Below are 20,492 nucleotides of genomic sequence, written 5' to 3' on the forward strand. Positions count from 1 at the left end.
CCCCCCACCCACCTCCCCTTCCACCACCCCTTGTTCGTTTCCCAGAGTTAGGAGTCTCTCATGTTCTGTCTCCATTTCTGATATTTCCCACTCATTTTTTCTCCTTTCCCCTTTATTCCCTTTCACTATTTTTTATATTCCCCAAATGAATGAGACCATATAATGTTTGTCCTTCTCTGATTGACTTATTTCACTCAGCATAATACCCTCCAGTTCCATCCATGTCGAAGCAAATGGTGGGTATTTGTCGTTTCTAATGGCTGAGGAATATTCCATTGTATACATGGACCACATCTTCTTTATCCATCATCTTTCGATGGACACCGAGGCTCCTTCCACAGTTTGGCTATTGTGGACATTGCTGCTAGAAACATCGGGGTGCAGGTGTCCTGGCGTTTCACTGCATCTGTATCCTTGGGGTAAATCCCCAACAGTGCAATTGCTGGGTCGCAGGGCAGGTCTATTTTTAACTCTTTGAGGAACCTCCACACAGTTTTCCAGAGTGGCTGCACCAGTTCACATTCCCACCAACAGTGTAAGAGGGTTCCCTTTTCTCCACATCCTCCAACATTTGTTGTTTCCTGCCTTGTTAATTTTCCCCATTCTCACTGGTGTGAGGTGGTATCTCATTGTGGTTTTGATTTGTATTTCCCTGATGGCAAGTGATGCGGAGCATTTTCTCATGTGCTTGTTGGCCATGTCTATGTCTTCCTCTGTGAGATTTCTGTTCATGTCCTTTGCCCATTTCATGATTGGATTGTTTGTTTCTTTGCTGTTGAGTTTAATAAGTTCTTTATAGATATCTGATACATCATTTGCAAATTCTTCTCCCATTCTGTAGGTCGTCTTTTAGTTTTGTTGACTGTTTCTTTTGCTGTGCAAAAGCTTCTTATCTTGATGAAGTCCTAATAGTTCATTTTTGCTTTTGTTTCTCTTGCCTTCGTGGATGTATCTTGCAAGAAGTTACTGTGGCCAAGTTCAAAAAGGGTGTTGCCTGTGTTCTCCTCTAGGATTTTGATGGAATCTTGTCTCACATTTAGATCTTTCATCCATTTTGAGTTTATCTTTGTGTATGGTGCAAGAGAGTGGTCTAGTTTCATAGGGTAACTAACTTTAATCGGAATTCAGACTCAGTGCTAAGGGTCCGCCATGCATCCAACTATTAACAGAGCCTGCTCTGGGCCAAGCTCCATGCTTGATGCCTAGAGATACAGGAATAGAGACCTAGGTCTTGCCCTTAAGTTTGGGAGGGAAGACAGACAAGGCAACAGACCATTAAAACCCAGACTGCTAACTGCTACGGGGGGGGGGGGGGGGGGGGAGTGGCAGAGGATTATGAGAATGTGTAAGAGGGAGGCAGTGAGTTGAGAACATGTGTTCCTCTGAAGGTTTGATAGCATTCGATTCCTGGGTTGCTGTGGATTAAATGAGAGAAGCCAGTGACATACTTCCTATTGTGTCTGGTGCAGAGGAAGGCACAGAGTTGTGACTCTGCAAAGCAGATAGTTGGCAAGCTTTGCCAGAGGACAGGACCACAGAGCTGTTGTGAAGGAGGAGTAAGCTTGCGGGTTTTAGGAGAGATTGGCAGGTATAAAGTGTACTCCTGGTAGGACCTATTAAATGGCCAGGCCTAGAGGGCTTAGTTTGGTGTAACAGGAGGCTGCATAGAACAACTCAATCCCTAGTGGTCTCCCATGTCCTGAGAATAAAACCCAAACCTACCTAAGACCTCATGAGATCTGGCCTAGGTCCATCCCACTGTAATCTCCTACATGCTCCCTCTCCCCTATAAATCTCAGGCCAATTTCTAGTCCCAGGGCCTTCATATCTGTGCACCCAGAAAGCTCTTGTTCTGCTTTCTGGCATAACTGACTGTCTTATCTTCAGGTCTACACTGGAACATCACCTTCCGAGAGGCCTCATCTGATCACATTTGCTAGGCCACCCTGTATTGGCTGCTGTCACTGTACCCTGTTGCTTCTAGTTAGACACTTATCACAACTCTTAATGAGATGCTAATTTGGTGACTTCACCGACTAGGACCCAAGAAGTCAAGGACATGACTGTTTATGCACCTTTGTAGCCCTCGTCCCAAACATCAAGCTTGGGACATTGTAGATGCACAGTCTTCATTATTGAACAAGTGCGTGCACACTCTATGTCAACAGCAGAGTTGAAGACTCAGTCTTGTTGTGAAAACTGTGGAACCTGGGCCTGTTTTCTAAGTTAAGCATTAATAGCTATAAATTTCCCTCTGAACATTGCTTTAGTTGCATCCCACAAATTTGGATAGGTTGCACTGTCATCACTCAGAAATATTCTTAAATCTTCCTTGTGAATTTTTTCTTTGATCTGTTAATTTTTTTCAAGTGTCCTGTTTAATTTCCAAGATGTCTAAAAGGTATGTACATATTCCAGATATCTTATTACTGATTTGTAATATAACACTGTTCTGGTTGGAGAACATGCTGGTTTGATTTCATTCCTTCTGGATCTCCTTTCAAATGGAAGAAACCTCTGTGCTTCCTAGTACTCTGGCTATTAGCACCAGAAAACCCAAACTCAAAACTAAAGCAAAGTATTTAGACATCTTTTTTCTCGTGAGGTTAAGTATTTAAAAAACAAATACTCACATTCTTTTCCTTGGCCTTTGTTCTAAATGATCCTTGGAGACTAGAAGGAGCTATAAACACAGTGGGAACAGGTATCAGACTTTGGTAGTGTTTATAAGGTTGCTAAAGGGCAGGGTCAAAGGGTATGCAAGATGCCCCAGGGGACCCACCTGTCTTGGAAGTGAGTTAGGGAAATTTAGCAAACATTCAGGTCATAGAAATGGGTAAAAAATCAAACCATCATGTCCACAACTGGACTAAAGACACCTCTTTGGTTAAGAAAGAGGTAGGCAGTTGCCAATGCAGATAAAATACACATGTAGAGACAGACATGTGACTGTATGCTATTAATGGTTAACTATCAATTGAGGCGGGGAGTGGGGAACTCTAATTTGTTGTGTTTGCTACTTTCTGTGGCATTGGTATTCCTACTAAGGCAAATTTCAAGCTACCAAGCTGACCTCAGTGAACGTAGAGCAAGAGATGGACAGAACCAACTCTGACAAGTGGCTCGGAGCCAGCCTCAGCACATCATGGTGTATTTCTGGGTCCTTCTATTGGCCTCTTCCTAGCTATGTGAACCCGGGAGGGTTAGTTATTCTTTCTGAGTCTTAGGTTCCTCACCCATTACAGAAAAGCAATCCCTATTTCTCAAGGCTCCAGGAGACCTGAATGTTGTGCTTATATACCATTGCTTTGTAATCTGTACACATATGTAAAGAGTATTAGTGTATCAAGTTAAAAAATGGAAAATGTGCATGCAATTGATATGCTCTGAAAAATACCATAATGTGAATATCATTAGTGTCTAATTAAAGTGTAGTAATTGAAATAGAAATATGTTTTATCTGCACTGGCAGATCTACATGAGTCTCTAGGCCTCAGTAACCTGGTTATTTTAAGATCTGGGTTCCCTGATTTTTTAAAAATTTCTTTCCAATGCATTCTCATTCGGAGAACTCTGACTTCGAAGGTCTGAAAACTATATACAAAGTAAAGCTAAGATGCCAGACACAGAGGCCTTTATTAATCTTAAGAAGGAAGATGGTCCAGTAACCCTGAATGAAGAAATCAAGAGAAATAATTGCTGCCTCTGATCTTGCCATGAATTAGATGAGTGGCTTTTGGAAAGTCAGTTAATCTCTCTGGTCCTGAAATTCCCTGTGTGGAAAAGGAGCCCTGTGGACAGTAGCAAGGACATTTGATGTTTTTTTCCCCCATCCAGGCATCTCTGCCCCCTTCTTTTGGTAATAGCACTTTTGATAACAGGTGACATTTTCACTGGGGAACCATCCCTCCCCCATTCCCAATCCTTGGTTTGAGTGAAGCCAAGCCTGCGTCGTGTTCCAGGTCGGCATGCGATTCTGATCTGCCCAAACTGAATACCACTTTCCCCTGGCCTCAGCACGTTCCTGGAGGGAACGTCAACTGAGCTTGGACTGGTAAGAGGCAACCTCAGGACTTCTGGAAATATCCACAAAGAGGCATTCCTTATCTGGGGTTAAAGACTGAAGCCTGGGGTCCTCCAGCTGCTTGGGAAGAGGGAATCAGAATGAAGCTAACATAGAACCAAGAGATGGGAAGAGACAGATTTCTGATGACATTGAGTGACTGGATCCAGCTGTGCCTAAAGCCTGAAGTTTTCCTTTTCTGAGTTGATAAAATTTCTCTTTGACTTGAGCCAGTTTGAACTGCTTTTCTATCCCATGCTACTCAGAGTCCTAGCAAACAAAATTGCAGTGAACTTTAGGCTCTGTGACTGCTACTGTTGGCTGCCTTCCCAGCAGCTAATACCCCACCCTTATTCTTGTTCCCAGAATCCACCTTGTCCCACAGAGCTGGAGGTGCTGAATACCTGCTTCTCAGCATCCCTTATAGCTGAGGTGCATGACCCCGCTGAGGTATCTGAGGGGAAGGTTGCTGGGGTCTAATGGGGAAAACATCCCACCCCACCACCCCATAATAAGAGCTATAGAGAGGGGAATGGGCTTGTGCAGCTGCTAGATAGTGCTGGGCTGACATGTGATGTCTGGAGCTGCAGCATCAATGTTGATGAGACACAAGCCTAAGGACAAAACAGCAGCTCTAAGGATGGCAGGATGGACAACAGAGTGAGCCTGGGTCCTTGCTGGTGTCACTGAGCCACTGAACTACTGGAACTACTGGAACTACTTACCCCCTAATTTCGTAGTATGTGGGGTAATGGAGACTTGAACCTAAAGCCATCTTGGTTAGGCTTCCTGCTGCTTGGAGGCTAAAGTAGCATAAATAATGCAGACTTGGATGTTTTAGAATTCTGTAACAATGGTTGAATGTTTTACTGTATGTATCACTTCCCCTTAACATCTATAGAGCAAGGTAAGTATTCAGAGCTCTGTTTTGAAGAGTCCCTCACTGGATGCCAAGCAAGTGCAATGCCCCAGACTCCTGGTCATGAGTTTTATACTCCCATGCAGAAATTCCTTGCCTGTGACAGTGATGCTTCCGACTTCCAAACTCAAGTTTGAAAAGGCATTCCTCACCATCACAGTGACCAGAAAGGTGCCTGCAATGCAAAGGATGGAAAATTATGGGGATTGCAATAAATTGTTTAATTTATGCTGGACAGCTCTCTCAGCATATGCTTCTCAGGCCCACTGATGGCAGCATTTGAATCTTCTATCCTTCAAGCATTTGATGAACTCCTGTTGTATACCAGGCATGGTGCAAGGCTTTGGGGACACAGAGATAAATGAAATGTGGTCTTTGTCTTCAGGGTCCTTATAGTCTACTAGACATGCAGGAGACCAAGTGCCAAACCACAGGAGGAATTGCCATAGGGGCATTGTGGACACAGGGCAGAGGTCACTTCATGGATCATGGTTCACAGCAGGGCTAAAGCTAGAGTTCAAAGTACAAGTAGTGCTCATTAGTCAGGTTAGAGAAGAGATTCCAGCAGAAGGAAAGACATGACAGGATTTTTTTAAAGATTGAAGGGTAGGGACGCTGGGGTGGCTCAGCGGTTGAGCATTTGCCTTTGGCTTAGGGCATGATCCTGGAGTCCCAGGATCGAGTCCCACATCGGGCTCCCTGCATGGAGCCTGCTTCTCCCTCTGCCTGTGTCTCTGCCTCTCTCTCTCTCTCTCTCTCTCTCCCTCTCTGTGAGTGTGTGTGTGTCTCTCATGAATAAATAAAATCTAATAAATAAATAAGATTGAAGGGTAGATAAGGGAGAGAAGGATTTGTAAGATTTATTTGGGGTATGTGTGTATCCCACCTCTTTTCCCTCAGGGTGGAAGGTGATGGGTGCTACTTTCTCTTCTCAAATCTAGACGGAAACATTAGAAGGGACCCTTGGGAAGGTGGATATGTGTTCTTTGAGGTTGAGGACTCCCATGGAAGGGTTCCTTACTCATGTCCTTTAAGGATGCTTTCTGACAGGGGTAGGTGGAATGAGAAGGAGAGAGGGAGGGAGGAAAGGTCTACATTCCTGCAATTGTTTGGAAATAACTACAGTCGCTGGTAGCAGACCAAAGAAAAGGTAAGAATTTTCTATAGACCAGATGTTTGTCTCAGGAAGAGGGTATGCTGGAAAGGGTAGTGAGAATGAGAACAGAGGGTGACCCTGTTGATGATCCAAAAGAGGCAGCAGCTGGGCACATGTGGCCAGCTGAGGGAGAGTCATCACCCTTCATCCTGGGAGCTGAGGAACATTGCAGGGACCTCAAAAGCCCATAGAAGCTCTCACAAGAGGCAGCTGCAAACATCTGCTAGGCCTTGAGAGCAAGGCCGGCCAGGACTGGGCCAATACCACCAAGTGAGGGCCTTCCTGTCCTACCTGGTTCCCTCTCTTTCCTCCTCACCCCCTTCATCCCTGGAGTCCTCCAAATCTGTTTTTCTTGTGGAGAGAAGACTACTTCTCATCTAAGAGTGAGCCAAAAGCTCACAGGGCCTGAAGAGATGTTATCTATTATCCCCTGCCAAGCAACTTTTATAGAAGACAAAAAATAATAATAATTTGTGTTTGAATTATAGCCTATATATTGTGTGTATTTTCCATTGTCATTTCATTTTATTTCATTCTGGATTCTCCCTGTTTCAAGCTAGACCTCTGATACCTGGCAAAGTTCCAATGTTTTTCTTCTCAAATCTGTCATTTAACCTGCTATTTCTTTTGCCAGATCTGCTCCAGAGGAGGGCTTGGTAGCCCCACACCTGCACAATGTTGGCCCATTTCCTGCATACCTGCGGCGGACAGGGTGCCAGGTGGGCTGGAGACTCTGCGACCCTCATCACATTCCTGCCTCCTGACTTCACCACACTGCCCTGAAGGACTCTCTGTTCTCTCCAGATTAAATGCAGATGTCTGCTATGGTCTCCTCCCCTAGTGGTGCCAGCCAGTCTGTCACCCTGTTTCTGTTCCAGCCAGCATCGTGACACTTCCTCTCTTGTCCCTCCCCCTCCTACCCTTGTTTTTACCTCTATCTCTCCCAAGGGCATGGACTAGTTTCCTGAACCACACTCTCCTCTAAAAATGATGGAATAGTTGGAATACTCCATCTCCCTTTTAATGGTTCTCAGGGGGAAGATTTTGCTGTCCAAGGGACAGTTGGCAATGTCTGGAGGTATTTCTGGTTGTGATGACTAAGGGGGCAGGGGCTCCTGGCATCTAGTGGATAGAAGTCAGGGATGCCACTAAACATCCTACTTTGTGCAGAACAGCCCCCACAACAAAGAACGATCCAGTCCCAAATGTCAGAAATGCCAGAATTGAAAACTCCTGTGACTCTAAGCTCTATAAGGGCAGATAATATGTATCTTCCTTATTTTGTAACCCAGGCTGAATGCTGTGAACCAGGTTTGCGACAAGAACACATCAAAACTGGCTGGCAGGATCAAGGACACCCAAGTCAAGGGAATAGGAAGGAAGTTTAGAAGGGGGCCCACCAACCCCAAGTACCTTCAAAAGGAACTGCTACGTGGTAAATCCCAAGTGGTCCCTCGAGGCTTGCTTCTTCATGGAAGAAGGTTGCATTGAGTCCTGCCACTTCAAAGGTCAGCCCCTCCGGGATGCCATGAGCCACCGAGACATTGACCAGTAGGTCTTGTCCAAGCTCCAAGTGGTCAGAACCCAAGGAGGCCTGTAGCCCTGACAGAGGCTCCATGAAGTAGACTGTGATGTTTCTGGAAGGTGCAGCGGTGGTGGTGTTGCTGGTGGCTCGGATCTCCAGGTGGTGTATCCCTGGGCCCATCCGTTGTTGGGCTGCTCTGTCCAGGGTCAGATTGTAGGGTAGCAAGCCCCTCGGCGTGGTGAACTCAGCCAGGGTTGTGTTACCCAACAGCACAGTGTAAGTTACCCCTGTTCCTATGTGTGGCAAGAAATATTTGAGAATGTTGGCAACAACCATGCCATAGATTGTACCGAGATAGTCAAGACTCAAGCTCTGAGGTCAGATTTTTGGATGTAGATAGGGACATGGTATTGCCATAAAGACATATGGAAGGATAAGATCCAACCCCAAGTATTAACAGTGATTATCTCTGAGTATTGTGTATGTGAATGATTTTTCTTTTTGGCTCCTCTCTGCTCATCTGCACATTCTAATTTATACTATGCATGTGTTAACCATAAACTTAAAGGTTTGTAATAGAGATATGAGAACATTTTGTTGACAGGTTTGTCCTTGGAGAGAGGAAGGCTAAAAAGGGAGCATCTCCTGAGGCATGGCTGATTTTTATGCGTAAGAATTAGCCTCCAGTCTTGTTCTAAGTAGGAGGAATAGGTGAAGTTTCCTTCCACCTCCATGGCAGACTGCCTGCAACCCTGCTCAACAGGAGCACTCAGCCTGTCCACAGTAAGATGGGGCTCCCTTATAGGTCGGGACTGACAGTCCTAACTGGATGCTAAATATTGTGGTTGACTCCTAAATCTGATTTAAACTACCAAATTAGGATTCTCTCCAATAGAAACCAAGCAATGTATTTCTTGTTTGAGTGATGATGATGATGTAGCTGATGCTGCCAAGAGTGATGTTAGCCCTCTGACTCTCATGTTTACTGCTCCCTCTCCCCACACTTGGTGAAGAGCAGGCACTCAATTATATTTGTGGAATGAAAAAATAAATGAAGGGTTATCTTAGGCTTCCCAGGGGTACATAGCAGCCATCTTCAGCCAACAAGCACACCAGAACAGAGAGGAGCCCATGTTTAAGGAGTGCCATGTTTAAGGACCCGCGATGGCTCTATCAAGTCACTGCTGACTGAGGTTCCAGGAGCTGTGAGGTCAGACTGAGTCATGTCCTCACCTCTGCAGCTCTCTGCCACGTGGTTTACCTCAACAGGCTTCTGTCCAGATCTCAAATTAGACCTTTGCCTGCAGGAAAGATGCTGCATTGGTGAGGATAGGGTTGGTAGGGTCTCCATTGAGAAAAGGGATGATATTCAGAATATTCAACAACTGAAACTGCATGGGTCCCAACCAAATAGGTTGGATGTTCTGATAAATCAGAATGGACACTGTGACCAATCAGAATAGATGCTCTGACTGATCGGAAGGGACACCTTGCCTAATCAAAATGGATGCGATGACCAATCAGAATGGCCTCTGTGACCAATCAGAAAAGAAACTGACCAATCAGAGCAGACACCAGCCATAACAGCAGCTGTGGCTATAGCAGAATGTGTCACCAAATAGCAGTCCTGATCAGGGGAGCATCATTGTGCCAAGCTGGTCAATGCTGGCCACACTGAGATGGGCTCAGGCCCAGCTGGTAGCTCTCCCGGTCTTCTCCAAGTTCCCCCAACAAGGAGTGACTTGGAAATTCAGTTCTTCTGATGGGACTGTGGGCATGCAAAAAGAGCATTCGGAAGAATGAGAGCTTCACTAGCTTACTCGTCTTATGACTTTGAACAAATTTCTGAACCTTTCCTCCATTTCTTCATCTGTAAACTGGAGATAACAGTAGTACATACTGGGTGGGCTAGTAATAAAGCATTTAGACCAGTTCTGGGCACACACTAGGTGCTAATAAATGGATAGCTAAAAAGCCGACTGAATACATGAATGCTGTTAGTATTTACTAAAGCCTGGGAATTGGATGGATAGATTTGGAGAAAATCAAGGTGGCCCTGACCTTGACCATTTCTGTAGACTCACCTCCATCAAGTACCACTTGAACCCACAATGGGTCCCCAAAGACAGTGCGGCAGAGAGGGCTGGCTCCTGACATGGACAGGCTGGAGCACCCTGTCACACTGAGCCTCTCCATCTTGTCTCGGATTGTCACATGCTTCTGGGCCATCACATGCCACTCAGTGGTTGTGCACTCAGCAAACACAGTGAATTCCCCAGGGGCTGTGAACTTGTGGATCACACTGCTGGATGAACTGCCGGCAAAACTCAGTGTTACCAGTGTTGAGGACACAAACACATGCATTCACATATGTGTGCACACATGCGCTCACCCACCTCACATTCTCCTGCTCTGCAAAGACAAATAGACAATAGATGAAGAAAGAGATACTACACAACCAAGCTCTTGGTTTTCATGAAGGTCTTGGTGTTCATGAATGTCTGGAACAGGTGGGAATGAAAGAAATAGCACTGCCCACCAGGAAGTTGAATATTTGGTTACAAGTCCTTTTTCTGCTATTTATTCCTTCAGTAGCTCACCTAAATCCCCTCTCTGGGTCTTCTTGCATACTATGCCTCAGCCTACCACATTTTCCCCATGTGTAAAGTGGGATCCTATTCCAAATGTATCAGAATTATGGGTATGTTTTGCTTCTCACTTTCCCAAGGGGATTAATTAAAAATCTCTAACATGGCCTATAAAGACCCACATGATCTGCCTTCCTGCCTTCACCCCTATCTCCTGCCATGCCCCTCTAATTGTATGTCCACTAAAACCTTTTCAGTTCCTGGGATGTGCCACTTCCTGTCTGCTGGTCTTTGCTGGGAAGGCTCTTACCCACCTCTGCTCATACTCAAGCTGCCCCTTTTGTTCTCAGCTTAAACATCACTTCCTCAGGGAAGCCTTCCTTAGGTCCCCTAAAAAAGGAAATGCCATAGCTTCACTGCTTCTCCTGGGGGACACTCATCCCTTGTGTGGTTGCTCAGTCACTCTCATTCTCCCCCCACTAGGTTGTCAGCGCAGACAGTATCTGTCTAATTTTTTATTATAAACCTGACATCTAGCTCAGCACCTGGCACATAGTAGATGCTGAGAAAAATTTGACAAGTGAATGTATTTTTGAAAAAGCTTAGAAAACAGTGACCTGACTTTTGGTGCTGACCATGGAGTAAGCCCACCATAGTCTATTGCTTCCATTGATTACAACTAAAAACCTGGGTAGAATTAAAAAAGAAACTTTCTGAGGATTCTGAAAAGTAAACAACAGCATACAGGTGGGGGAGAAAAATAAAAACTTTAAGAATTACCTACAAAGATGAGGTTTTCTTGTTTCATGTATTTTCTTTCTTTCTTTTTTTTTTTTTTAACCTCCTTTATCTCTTGGCTTTGTCCCTAGGGTAGCCTGAGTCATGAAACGGCACAATGAATGAGGTAAACAAAAACCTCAAGAGAAATCCTCTCTGGTTAGCCAGAGAACCAAGAAAAGGAGACCTAGTGAGCCCAAGAGCACAGGGAAAAATACTTGTTTTTGTTTTGGGTTGTTTCTCTTTTTTCTCTCGTGGCCCTAATCCAGACTGTCCTCTCTCTTGGAGCTGCACTGACTGCATAAGGTGATGCAGACACCACATCCCCAAGAGAAAACCCATCTTCCTATCCAGAGGAGCAATGAAAAGAGACCTGTGGGAGCTAGAGATTGTAGGGGAAACTCTAAAAAAGAGAGTTTTGGAGATGAGGATCCCCAACTTCTATGAACAACCCAGCACGAACCATGAGCTCACCCATAAATTATGCACGTGCAAAACAGACTCAAAGACACACAGCCAAGGCTTTGTTTGAATCAAACTACAATATAAACACCACTCTGAGTGGCACATGAGTGGAGCAGACCCAAACGGTTTTGGAAACTGAATCGACATGGGAACCATTGCTCACAGAAGGCAAGTCATAAAGTGTGGTCTGAATTTAACTGGGTAGTTTGCCTGCTGAAACAAAATAAAAATCCATTTTACAGAGGATTTTAACAAGATCCAGAGTCTCAGAACCTAATATCAAAATGTCCAGAATACAATCCAAAAATTGCTTGATATATAAAGAATGAGGAAAATGTGATCCAATCTCAAGGGAAAACATAATAAATGTCAGCCTTTAGACTACTCAGAGGTTGGAATTATCAGATAGACTTGAAATCCTCCATTATAGCCATGCTCCATGACATAAAAGTAGACCCTATTTAAATGAATCGAAAGCTAGACATCCTGAGTAGAGAAACAAACTATTTTTTTAAAATGGAAGTTTTAGAAGTAAAAAACAATACCTGAGATGAATTCATTGGATGCCTGCAACAGCAGAATAGTCACAACAGAGGGAAGTCAGTGAACTTGAACATAGAGCAAGAGAAAACCTCCAAGTTGAAAAACAGATATTAAATAACTGGAAACATTAACAAAATATTAAATTTTTAAAAATGAGCAGAGCATCAGCAATCTGTGTGACAATATCAAAAGATAAAATATTTGTATCATTGGAGTACCAGTGAGAAGAGAGATTGGTGTAGAAAAACATACTGAAGAAATAATGGGTGAAAACTTCTCTAGTTTGGCAAAACATATATTTAAAGATTCACGAAGCTCCATGCAACCCCCCCCCCCAAAAAAAAGGAAAAAAGTTAAAACCATGCCTACACATATAGTAATCAAACTCCTGAAAATCAAAGATTAATGAGCCTGGAAAAAATGGCACATTACACGTAGATGTGAGTGACTGTAGATTTGTCCCTCAGAAACCATGGCAGGCAGAAACTAGTGGCAACATCTTTAAGAAAAGACCTGTTGACACCTAATCCTATATCTAGCAGAAATGTCCTCCAGGAAGTGAAGCAAAATAAAGACGTCAAGACATTCTCAGGAATAAAGAAATCCTCTAAGAGAATTTGTTGCTAGAAAATCTGCCATAAAAGAAATGGTTAAGGCAGTTTTTCCAGCTGAAGGGAAATGATACCAGAGGTGAACTTGGAATTTCAGGGATAAAGGGAGAGCCCAAGTAATGGTTAAATATTTTGGTAAATACATAGATTTCTTTTCTCCTCTGAAGTTCTTTAAATGTGTATGACTTTTGGAAGGGGTTTTCAATGTATGTTAATGTCCTACCTAGGACAATTATTATATAAAGGAGGATGGGCAAAGGGACCTATATGTCAGTAAGACTTCAACATTTTACTGAAGTCAAATATTAACTCCATGTAGATAGTGAGAGGTTGGATATGTGTATTGTAATCCCTGAAGCAACTACTAAAAAAGTGGTAAAGAGAGCTATAACCCAAAAAGTTAATAGATATGTTGAAATAGAATACTAAAAATATTTAAATTCTCCAATAAGACAAGAAAGGAGAGGAACAGAGGGAAAATAAACAGAAGGGCAAAGAGAAAACAAATACAAAATAGTAGACCTAAATCTAACTATATCAGTAATTACATTACTTGTAAATGGTTGAAACACTCTAATTATTATGCCAGATGGGATTTAAAAAAAAAAAAAAGTCTCAACCAAAGACTTTCTACAAGAAGTCCACTTTAAATATGATATAGATATGTTAAAAGTACAAGTATAGAAGCCACGCCAGCAGACACTAATCAAAAGGATGCTGGATTAGGCTTTATTAATATCAGATTATATAGTTTTCAGAAGAAAACACTAACTCTTTAGAGAAAGTGAAGGATGGTTTTGAATAGCAAAATCTGGGCTGTTTTTCAGGGATCTGTCTGGAAGAAGCAACTCATTCCATTCCCTGAACTCTGCTGCCAACTGAAATTGCCCAGAACTAAAAGGCAGAGAAGCAGATTTTTCCTGATTTGTCTCCCAATGAGCTCACCCAAGGGAGGAGACAACAAAGTGGCTTTTAGAAATTGCTGCCAACGAAGGGAAGATATTCTCAGAGTACAAAGCAACGGAGGCAACAGCTAAACATTTTGTTATGATGCTGTGAGCCAGCAATTCCACTCCTGGGTGCAAACCCAACAGAAATATGTACATATGCACACCAAAAGACATGCATTCATATGTTCACAGCTGCACGATTTGTAATTACCCAAATGGAAAAGCATTCGAAAGGACTACCAACACTAGAATAGATAAGTAAACTGAGGAATGTCCATACAATGGAATCATACACAGGAATGAGAAACAAGAAATCACAGTTATACACAACAATATGGATAAATCTGAAAAAAGTACTATTGAGAGGATGTCAGATACAAAAGAGAGTACACTTTATGATTCCATTTCTAGAAGTTTCTAACAGGTCACACTGATCAATAGTGGTAGGAATCAGTACCCTTGGGAGCCTGTGGAAGATTCCTGGGCGACTGGTCATGTTTTGTTTCTTGGTCTGAGTGCTGGTTACATAGGTGTGTTCACCATATAGAAGTTAACTAAGCTCTGGTTTTGTGTGTGTGTAGTTTTTTGCATGTATCTTATGCTTCAATAGAAAATTTAAAAATTAGTTTAAGACACTGTGACTCACTGATCTGTACATGCTGCTCGGTAGTTGATATTAATGGGATGCAGCTGTTCTTTAAAAAATAAAATGGAGAAGAAGCTCCCCTCCCCCCCTTTTTTTATCTTTGCTTATAATGTCCAATTGTTAGGAATACCAAGGTCTGGGTCATTTTGTTAATGTCACTCACAAGTTGCTAGCCATCTTGGTAGATGAAGCCCCCAACCAGATCAGGCAGTGTGGTGGAATGGAAAGGCTAAGGAAGCTTCCTCCATCACCTGCATGACCTAATGTCTCAGCGCCCTTGTCCATGCAGTGAGGCGACAGCCATTCCTGGCTGGGTCATCATAGGGTTTACATGAGACTATGGCTGAGTAAGTACCTGGCATGTAATAGATTCAAATATTTGGTTGGTTTTTTTTTTGTTTGTTTGTTTGTTTGGTTGGTTTTTTGTATAATAGGATGACATTTATCCTACTTAGCCTCTTAAAAATACCATCTACTTCTATGTAATATGAAAGTAATGGCAACAGTTACCCATTTCTAAGAATCAACTCTGTGCCAGTTCTTTTCTTCTTTGTAGTCCCATTTAGCCCTTAAAATTACCCAGTGACTATTAGCAACACTTGGAATAATATTAACAATCACATATCATGTACTGGAATGGCCTGAAGATTCTTATATATCCCCTGTCATGGATGCATGTCCCCCAGAGTCTGCCCTTCAAGACTGAGGGCTGCATCCCCCAGCACTCTGGCATGTGAGTGGCGGAGGGCTCACAGCTGAATCTATCTCCCCTTTAGCCAAAGGGAGCTGCCTGCCCTAAGATGTCATCCTGCATCCAATGGCAGCCCAATGCCAGAGTACAAAGGTTCTGCTCTCTTTTCTCAATAGAGACAGGTCCCCCAGCTCTAGAGTTCTCTGTAGGGATTGGAGGGGCCTGGATTGCTAGTGCATCCCAGTCCACCTTCTGCCCCTGCTCCATCCTGGTATCCCGCAGGAAACCTGCTGCACCCCAAAACAATTTTCTGGTACCCAAACTACATATTCTCTTAAAAACAATTTCTCTAAACTGGCTGGCATCAAGGCTCTTCATCAGTAGACCCCTTCTGAGTTTTCTAGCATCATTTTTCATACTCTCCACACACCCCTGAACTCCCGTTGTAGTAAGCTGCTCTGTGTTATGGGAGGAAGTTACACCCTTTGACATCCTTGACTTCATTTTCTCTACTTCCACTGCTCCTGCCTGATTCCCCTGAAAGACTTCAGTCTTTTGTGACCATCACCTTCCACATAATTCCTTTGATCCTCCCAACATCCTATGTATATCTAGGCCACTCTAATTTTTGTGTTGTCTTGAGAATTATCAATTTCCAGTGAAATCCCCTCCTGCAGACTCAGCTATGTGCAGAGGCAGCTCTGAACAGACCCAAGAACGACAATTCCCAGATCTGTCGGTAGGTGGTGCTGCGTTACCCAACGCTGGACAAGGACAAAGTTCACCTTAGCGAATTGTCCCGTAAGGCACATAATTAATTTCAGAAACCTAGAAAGTTTTTCCCATAACAAACAGTAAAGCAAAACAGCCTGACGTTCAAATGAACACAAGACATGGGGAGGGCAAGGCAAGAAGGAGCTTCTAAAGGAGAAATCCTTTGACTTTTATTATACTGTTTCTATTTGAGATTGGATTCCCCCCATCAGCTCATGTGATTTGTCTACAACAGAGCAGAAGTGTCTGATTTAGGTCTTAGCTTAACAAGGAGTTAAGCAAAAGAAGGGTTCTGTACAAACACATAAAAGCACGGGGACGTTCACACAAGGTATGTTACTTCTCTGTACTTAAAATTCATGCCATTTTTAATCTCATATTCTACCTGAGGTTGCTAGTGCTGGTAAGTATCAGAAATTTCTCTCCGAAAGCTAACAAAAATGATAGAAGAAGGTGGGCAGGTAGTTTTAAGGTCCAACAAGTTTTTAAAAATTAGTTGAAATTGGACGATTTGAGAGGAGTGATGGCAGAGGGTATCACCATCTATTTCTTTTGGAGAGAAAAAAAACAAAAACAAAAACAAATCCCAGTGGCTTTGGCTTCAAGTTAATGCCCAGAGGGATTGCAAGTGTAAAACACTGATTATTGTTTCTCTTTGATTATAAAAAAAAAAAAATTAATCACAAAGAATCCAGAGAGCAAGATGACAAACACCCTTCACCTCACCATCCAGAGTTGACAAATACTGACATTTTGTCCCACATGCTCCCATTTTTAGCTACTGTTTGTTTATTACTGGAATGTCCTTGTGTAACTGAAGGTCTTAGCAGGGTTACTGACAGTCAATTTTGATTAATGCCAAATGCAAGTTGTCTAAAATTTGGGGGCTGGAAGATTGTGTAGCTGAGCATTTATTGTTTATTCAATGAAATGATAGCAAGCAAGAAGAAACCTGCAGAGCAAGGCCGTGGCTATTTGTGTCACTTAAACATTTTCTTCCCCAAATCATCTTCACATGTAATTTCTCATTTTACTCCATGAAACTATCAAGGCCATCCATATAAATGTGACAGGGAAGGAAATGGAAACCCAAGACCAGGGATCGTCTTGCACGTGTTAGCAGCAGCTAGGACTAGAAGAACCTTAGCTTCCGGACATGCCATTTTATTTGGCAGCATGGCAGGATGTGTGAGACTTCAGAGTACCATTGGGTTTGAAACTAGCGTACACTGGGGCAGATCTGGGCCATACACAAGGCTGGCCCTCTCTTGGCCTCACCCCACTCAGGGCTTCTAGCAATGCCGAGATTGCACGGGGCTAGATTTGGACCCCCTGGCTCCCACAAGGTAGAGCTACACGTATTTTGGAGTTAGGAGAGGGGCTTATGGGCCTCTATGATTTCCCTGGGAATTCATGTTGAACTGAGGACCCCTGTAAGAAGCCCCCAAACCCAATGAGGATCTGGAAATTCTGAAACATTTGGGGGCACCCTGCAGAGCAGAATGGAGCTTACCCCAGACCCAGGTAGGACTTTGAAATGTTATGAATTGGGTTCGGCTACTATCAGGTTGGGGAAGCTCTGGCCCCTAGAGGATGCAGAGTACAGGCTGCATCCTGTGTAATCCACCAGGGGCTTCAGAGCCTCAGCTTTGATGCCAGACAATCCTGGCTTGCACCACCATGCTGCCAGTCACGAGCTGCATAGCTTGGGCAGTGCTGCTATATACCTCTGAGCTTCATTTGTTTTGTCTGTAAAAACAAGATGATAATTACCTAGCTCAACACCATCTAATAGAACTACAATGTGAGACATACAGAAATACAGTGTATGTTCTGATAGCCATATTGAAAAAGTAAGAGTAAGTCAAATTAATTTTAATACCTTATTTTCTTTAACCCAATATATCCAAAATACTTTCATTTCAACATATAATCAATATAAAAACGTTAGTGATATACTTTACATTTTTTATGGGAAGTTGGAGGGGAAAACTTAATCTTCAAAATCCTGTGTGTATTTTATATTTACATCATATGTTAAGACCTGCCACACTCACTTCAAGTGTTCAGTAGCTCATGTGGTGGGTGGCTGTTCTATTGGAAAGCATAGCTCCAGCCGATAGGGTTGTAGTGAGGGTTGAATGAGATTTTATGTGAAAGTTCCTTGGCTGGACTGTTTTTAATATCGCTACTATTATTTTTTATTATTCTTGCCAACAGAAAACATTCCTACACTCAGGTGAGCATTTTCTTCACCTCATCTGCTAAATCTGCTAAAACTGACTCCTTGGACAGTGGCCCAGGAGAGATTCTACACAGAGCCAAGACGTAAGGACCCAGCTCTTCATGACTGTTCATGTAGCCTCTATAATAAGAAAACCTGTGAGTGCCACTTACTCCCATTCTTATACGTTTGCCCAAAGGTACAGTGGCTCTGCCATTCCTTTCATCAACAGGTGGAGTCCATTCTTCACCTGTTGAACCTGGTCTTGGCCAGTGAACCTGTTTTGGCCAATGAGACATTAGAAAATGTGACACAAATAGAGATTTGAAAAATGCTTGCACATTAGGTCTTGTTCTTGCTTGCTGCTAGAAACCCTCAGACACCATGCCAGTGAGGCTAGGCCAGCCTGTTGGGTGATAAGCATCACATGTCCCTGGCCAATATTCAGCTAACCACCAGACATGCAGGTGAGGACTTCTGAGGCCATCCAGCCCCAGTTGAGCTGGCCCACATAAGCAAAGCCACCTAGCTTATCAAAAGAACCATGAGAAATAATATTATTGTAAGCTACTAAGTTTTGGGATGTTTTGTTATGCAGTAGAAACTGACTGATACATCCTGAAACAAGACTCAGAGATTCCTCTTACCTGGGGGGGTAGTAGGGATCGAAAGTGTGGCCATCTCCCGTACTAATTATACATGACAGATTTCCAATGTAGGGAGAAAGGAGCCATGTCAGGGAGATGGTGACATTGTCAAAGATGAAACTCTCATTGGACACCATCAGCTGCAGGCCTGCAGACCAAAAAAGGGAAATACTGTGTGCCATCAGAAAGCAAAATTGCATGTTTTTGTTTAAAACTTAGTCTCCTCTATCCACCTGTCCATCCTTAGGTGGGGCTTTTAAAGATTTTTTTTAAGTTCTTTTGAATTTTATTTTTCATTCATAGGTAATAGGTGACCAAGGTACAGAATTTGACATTTTTATAAAGGATGTAGAGTGAAAAGAAAGCTTCCCTCCCTTCCTTCCTTCAGCCCCCTCCCCACCAGAGGCAATCATTGTTACCAGTATCCAGAGTCACCTTCTAGGGATATCTTCATATTCACAAGCACATACATATTTTCCTATTTATACAAGTGGTACATGATATATACAGTTACTTTGACACTTTCCTTTTTTTTCACTTATTGTATCTTGGAGATTGTTGTATATGAATTTAGTTAGAGTTGCCTTGTTCTTTGTAATAGCTGCACAACGTACCCTATTTAACCAGGATTCTATTGATTATCTAAATATATTTTTATTATGTTTAAAAATACAAAATGCAAAGCTCCTTTAGGAAAATCTGCTTGGCTAAGGTGGCTAATGATTCATTGTAAGCCATTTAGCAGACATTAAATTTTACAAAACCTGACCTTTCAAAGTTGGCATGGAGGATGAGGAGGGGAATAGAATTTGTTGGGGCTTCACACAGCCCTGGGCTAATTTGTGCAGCACGATCTTTCCGTTTCCAAGCACAGACAAGGAAGGCAATTAAAAGGACTTTCCTGAGTTGTTGCCATCCTGATTCACAGCTACCTGAGGAAACCTGGACCATGGCTAGTGCCCTTTTGGGCACTGTGGCAGCAGGCACGGGGTTGGGGGATGCTGGATAAGTCTCTCCATTTACAAATCAGAAACATTGAGTTCAGAACACACCAATTCACAAGGGAGCAGGATTTTTGAAATCAAAGTTGGGGCAAAAATTTAGTTCAGGGTCTCCAGACCCAATATACCCCCTGGCCTAAGCAATGCGTCTGTCCAGTGTCAGCCACACTGTGACTGGCAGATCTCCAGAGGGCACCCTTTGTTCATTAGCAAAACCACCAGATGGAAAGTGCTGCCAAATCACATGGTCTCCTCTTCCCAGAAAACAAATGAAGACATCTCAGTCACTCTCATTTCACCCAAGCGTGTGTAGTAAACTAATGCTGCTGGTGAAAGCTGTCCTCTCCTCTTCTCTGTGCGGTCCTCCCTTCTCCATCCATAGACCCTGCTCTCCCAGATGGCCCCTGGAGGCCCCAACAGTCCCTGACTCACTCTTTCCCTTCAGAGCTCCCTGCCCATCACTCATGCCCTCAATAGAAGGTGCTGTTGTGACTAATTGGACAATGGCATAGGGGAAGTGGCACTCACAGATACTCTTAGTGGGAATATAAATCAATGCAGCCATTTTTTGGAGTGTAGTATCTATTAACATATAAAAAGCGTACACCCTGTGACCCAGCATTCCCTCTACTAGGGATCAGTCCTCTAAAAATAATCAGGCACATGTCAAGATATATGCACAAGAATGAGTGCCGCAGAGTGGTATTTAACAACAAAAAATCAGAAGCAACCAGAGGACTGGTCCAATACATTTGACATAATCTTATGATGGGATCCTATTCAGCCATTAAAAGAATAAGGTAGTGACTTGGATAGATGTCCAGGATATGTTATTAAGTTAAGGAAATTGAGCTATAAACTAATGCATTTAACATTATATTTTACGCATATACATTCATACACAGTCATGTG

The 20,492-nt window shown here is 43.0% G+C and overlaps 1 protein-coding gene across 1 annotated transcript in view; it reads right to left on the reverse strand.

Annotated features, from left to right (window-relative positions):
• Positions 1-20,492, reverse strand: part of LOC140625746 (polycystin-1-like protein 2) — an 88,005-nt gene that overhangs the window by 58,151 nt on the left and 9,362 nt on the right. Inside the window, exons 5-8 of the mRNA XM_072813284.1 lie at positions 18,580-18,727; positions 9,748-9,968; positions 7,552-7,956; positions 5,080-5,157 (exon numbers count right to left, since the gene is read on the reverse strand). Of these exons, the coding sequence (XP_072669385.1) occupies positions 5,080-5,157; positions 7,552-7,956; positions 9,748-9,968; positions 18,580-18,727 (852 nt within the window). The remainder of the gene's footprint in view (positions 1-5,079; positions 5,158-7,551; positions 7,957-9,747; positions 9,969-18,579; positions 18,728-20,492) is intronic.

Source organism: Canis lupus, chromosome 3 (assembly GCF_048164855.1).
Source record: "Canis lupus baileyi chromosome 3, mCanLup2.hap1, whole genome shotgun sequence".
Classification (NCBI taxonomy): Eukaryota; Metazoa; Chordata; class Mammalia; order Carnivora; family Canidae; genus Canis; species Canis lupus.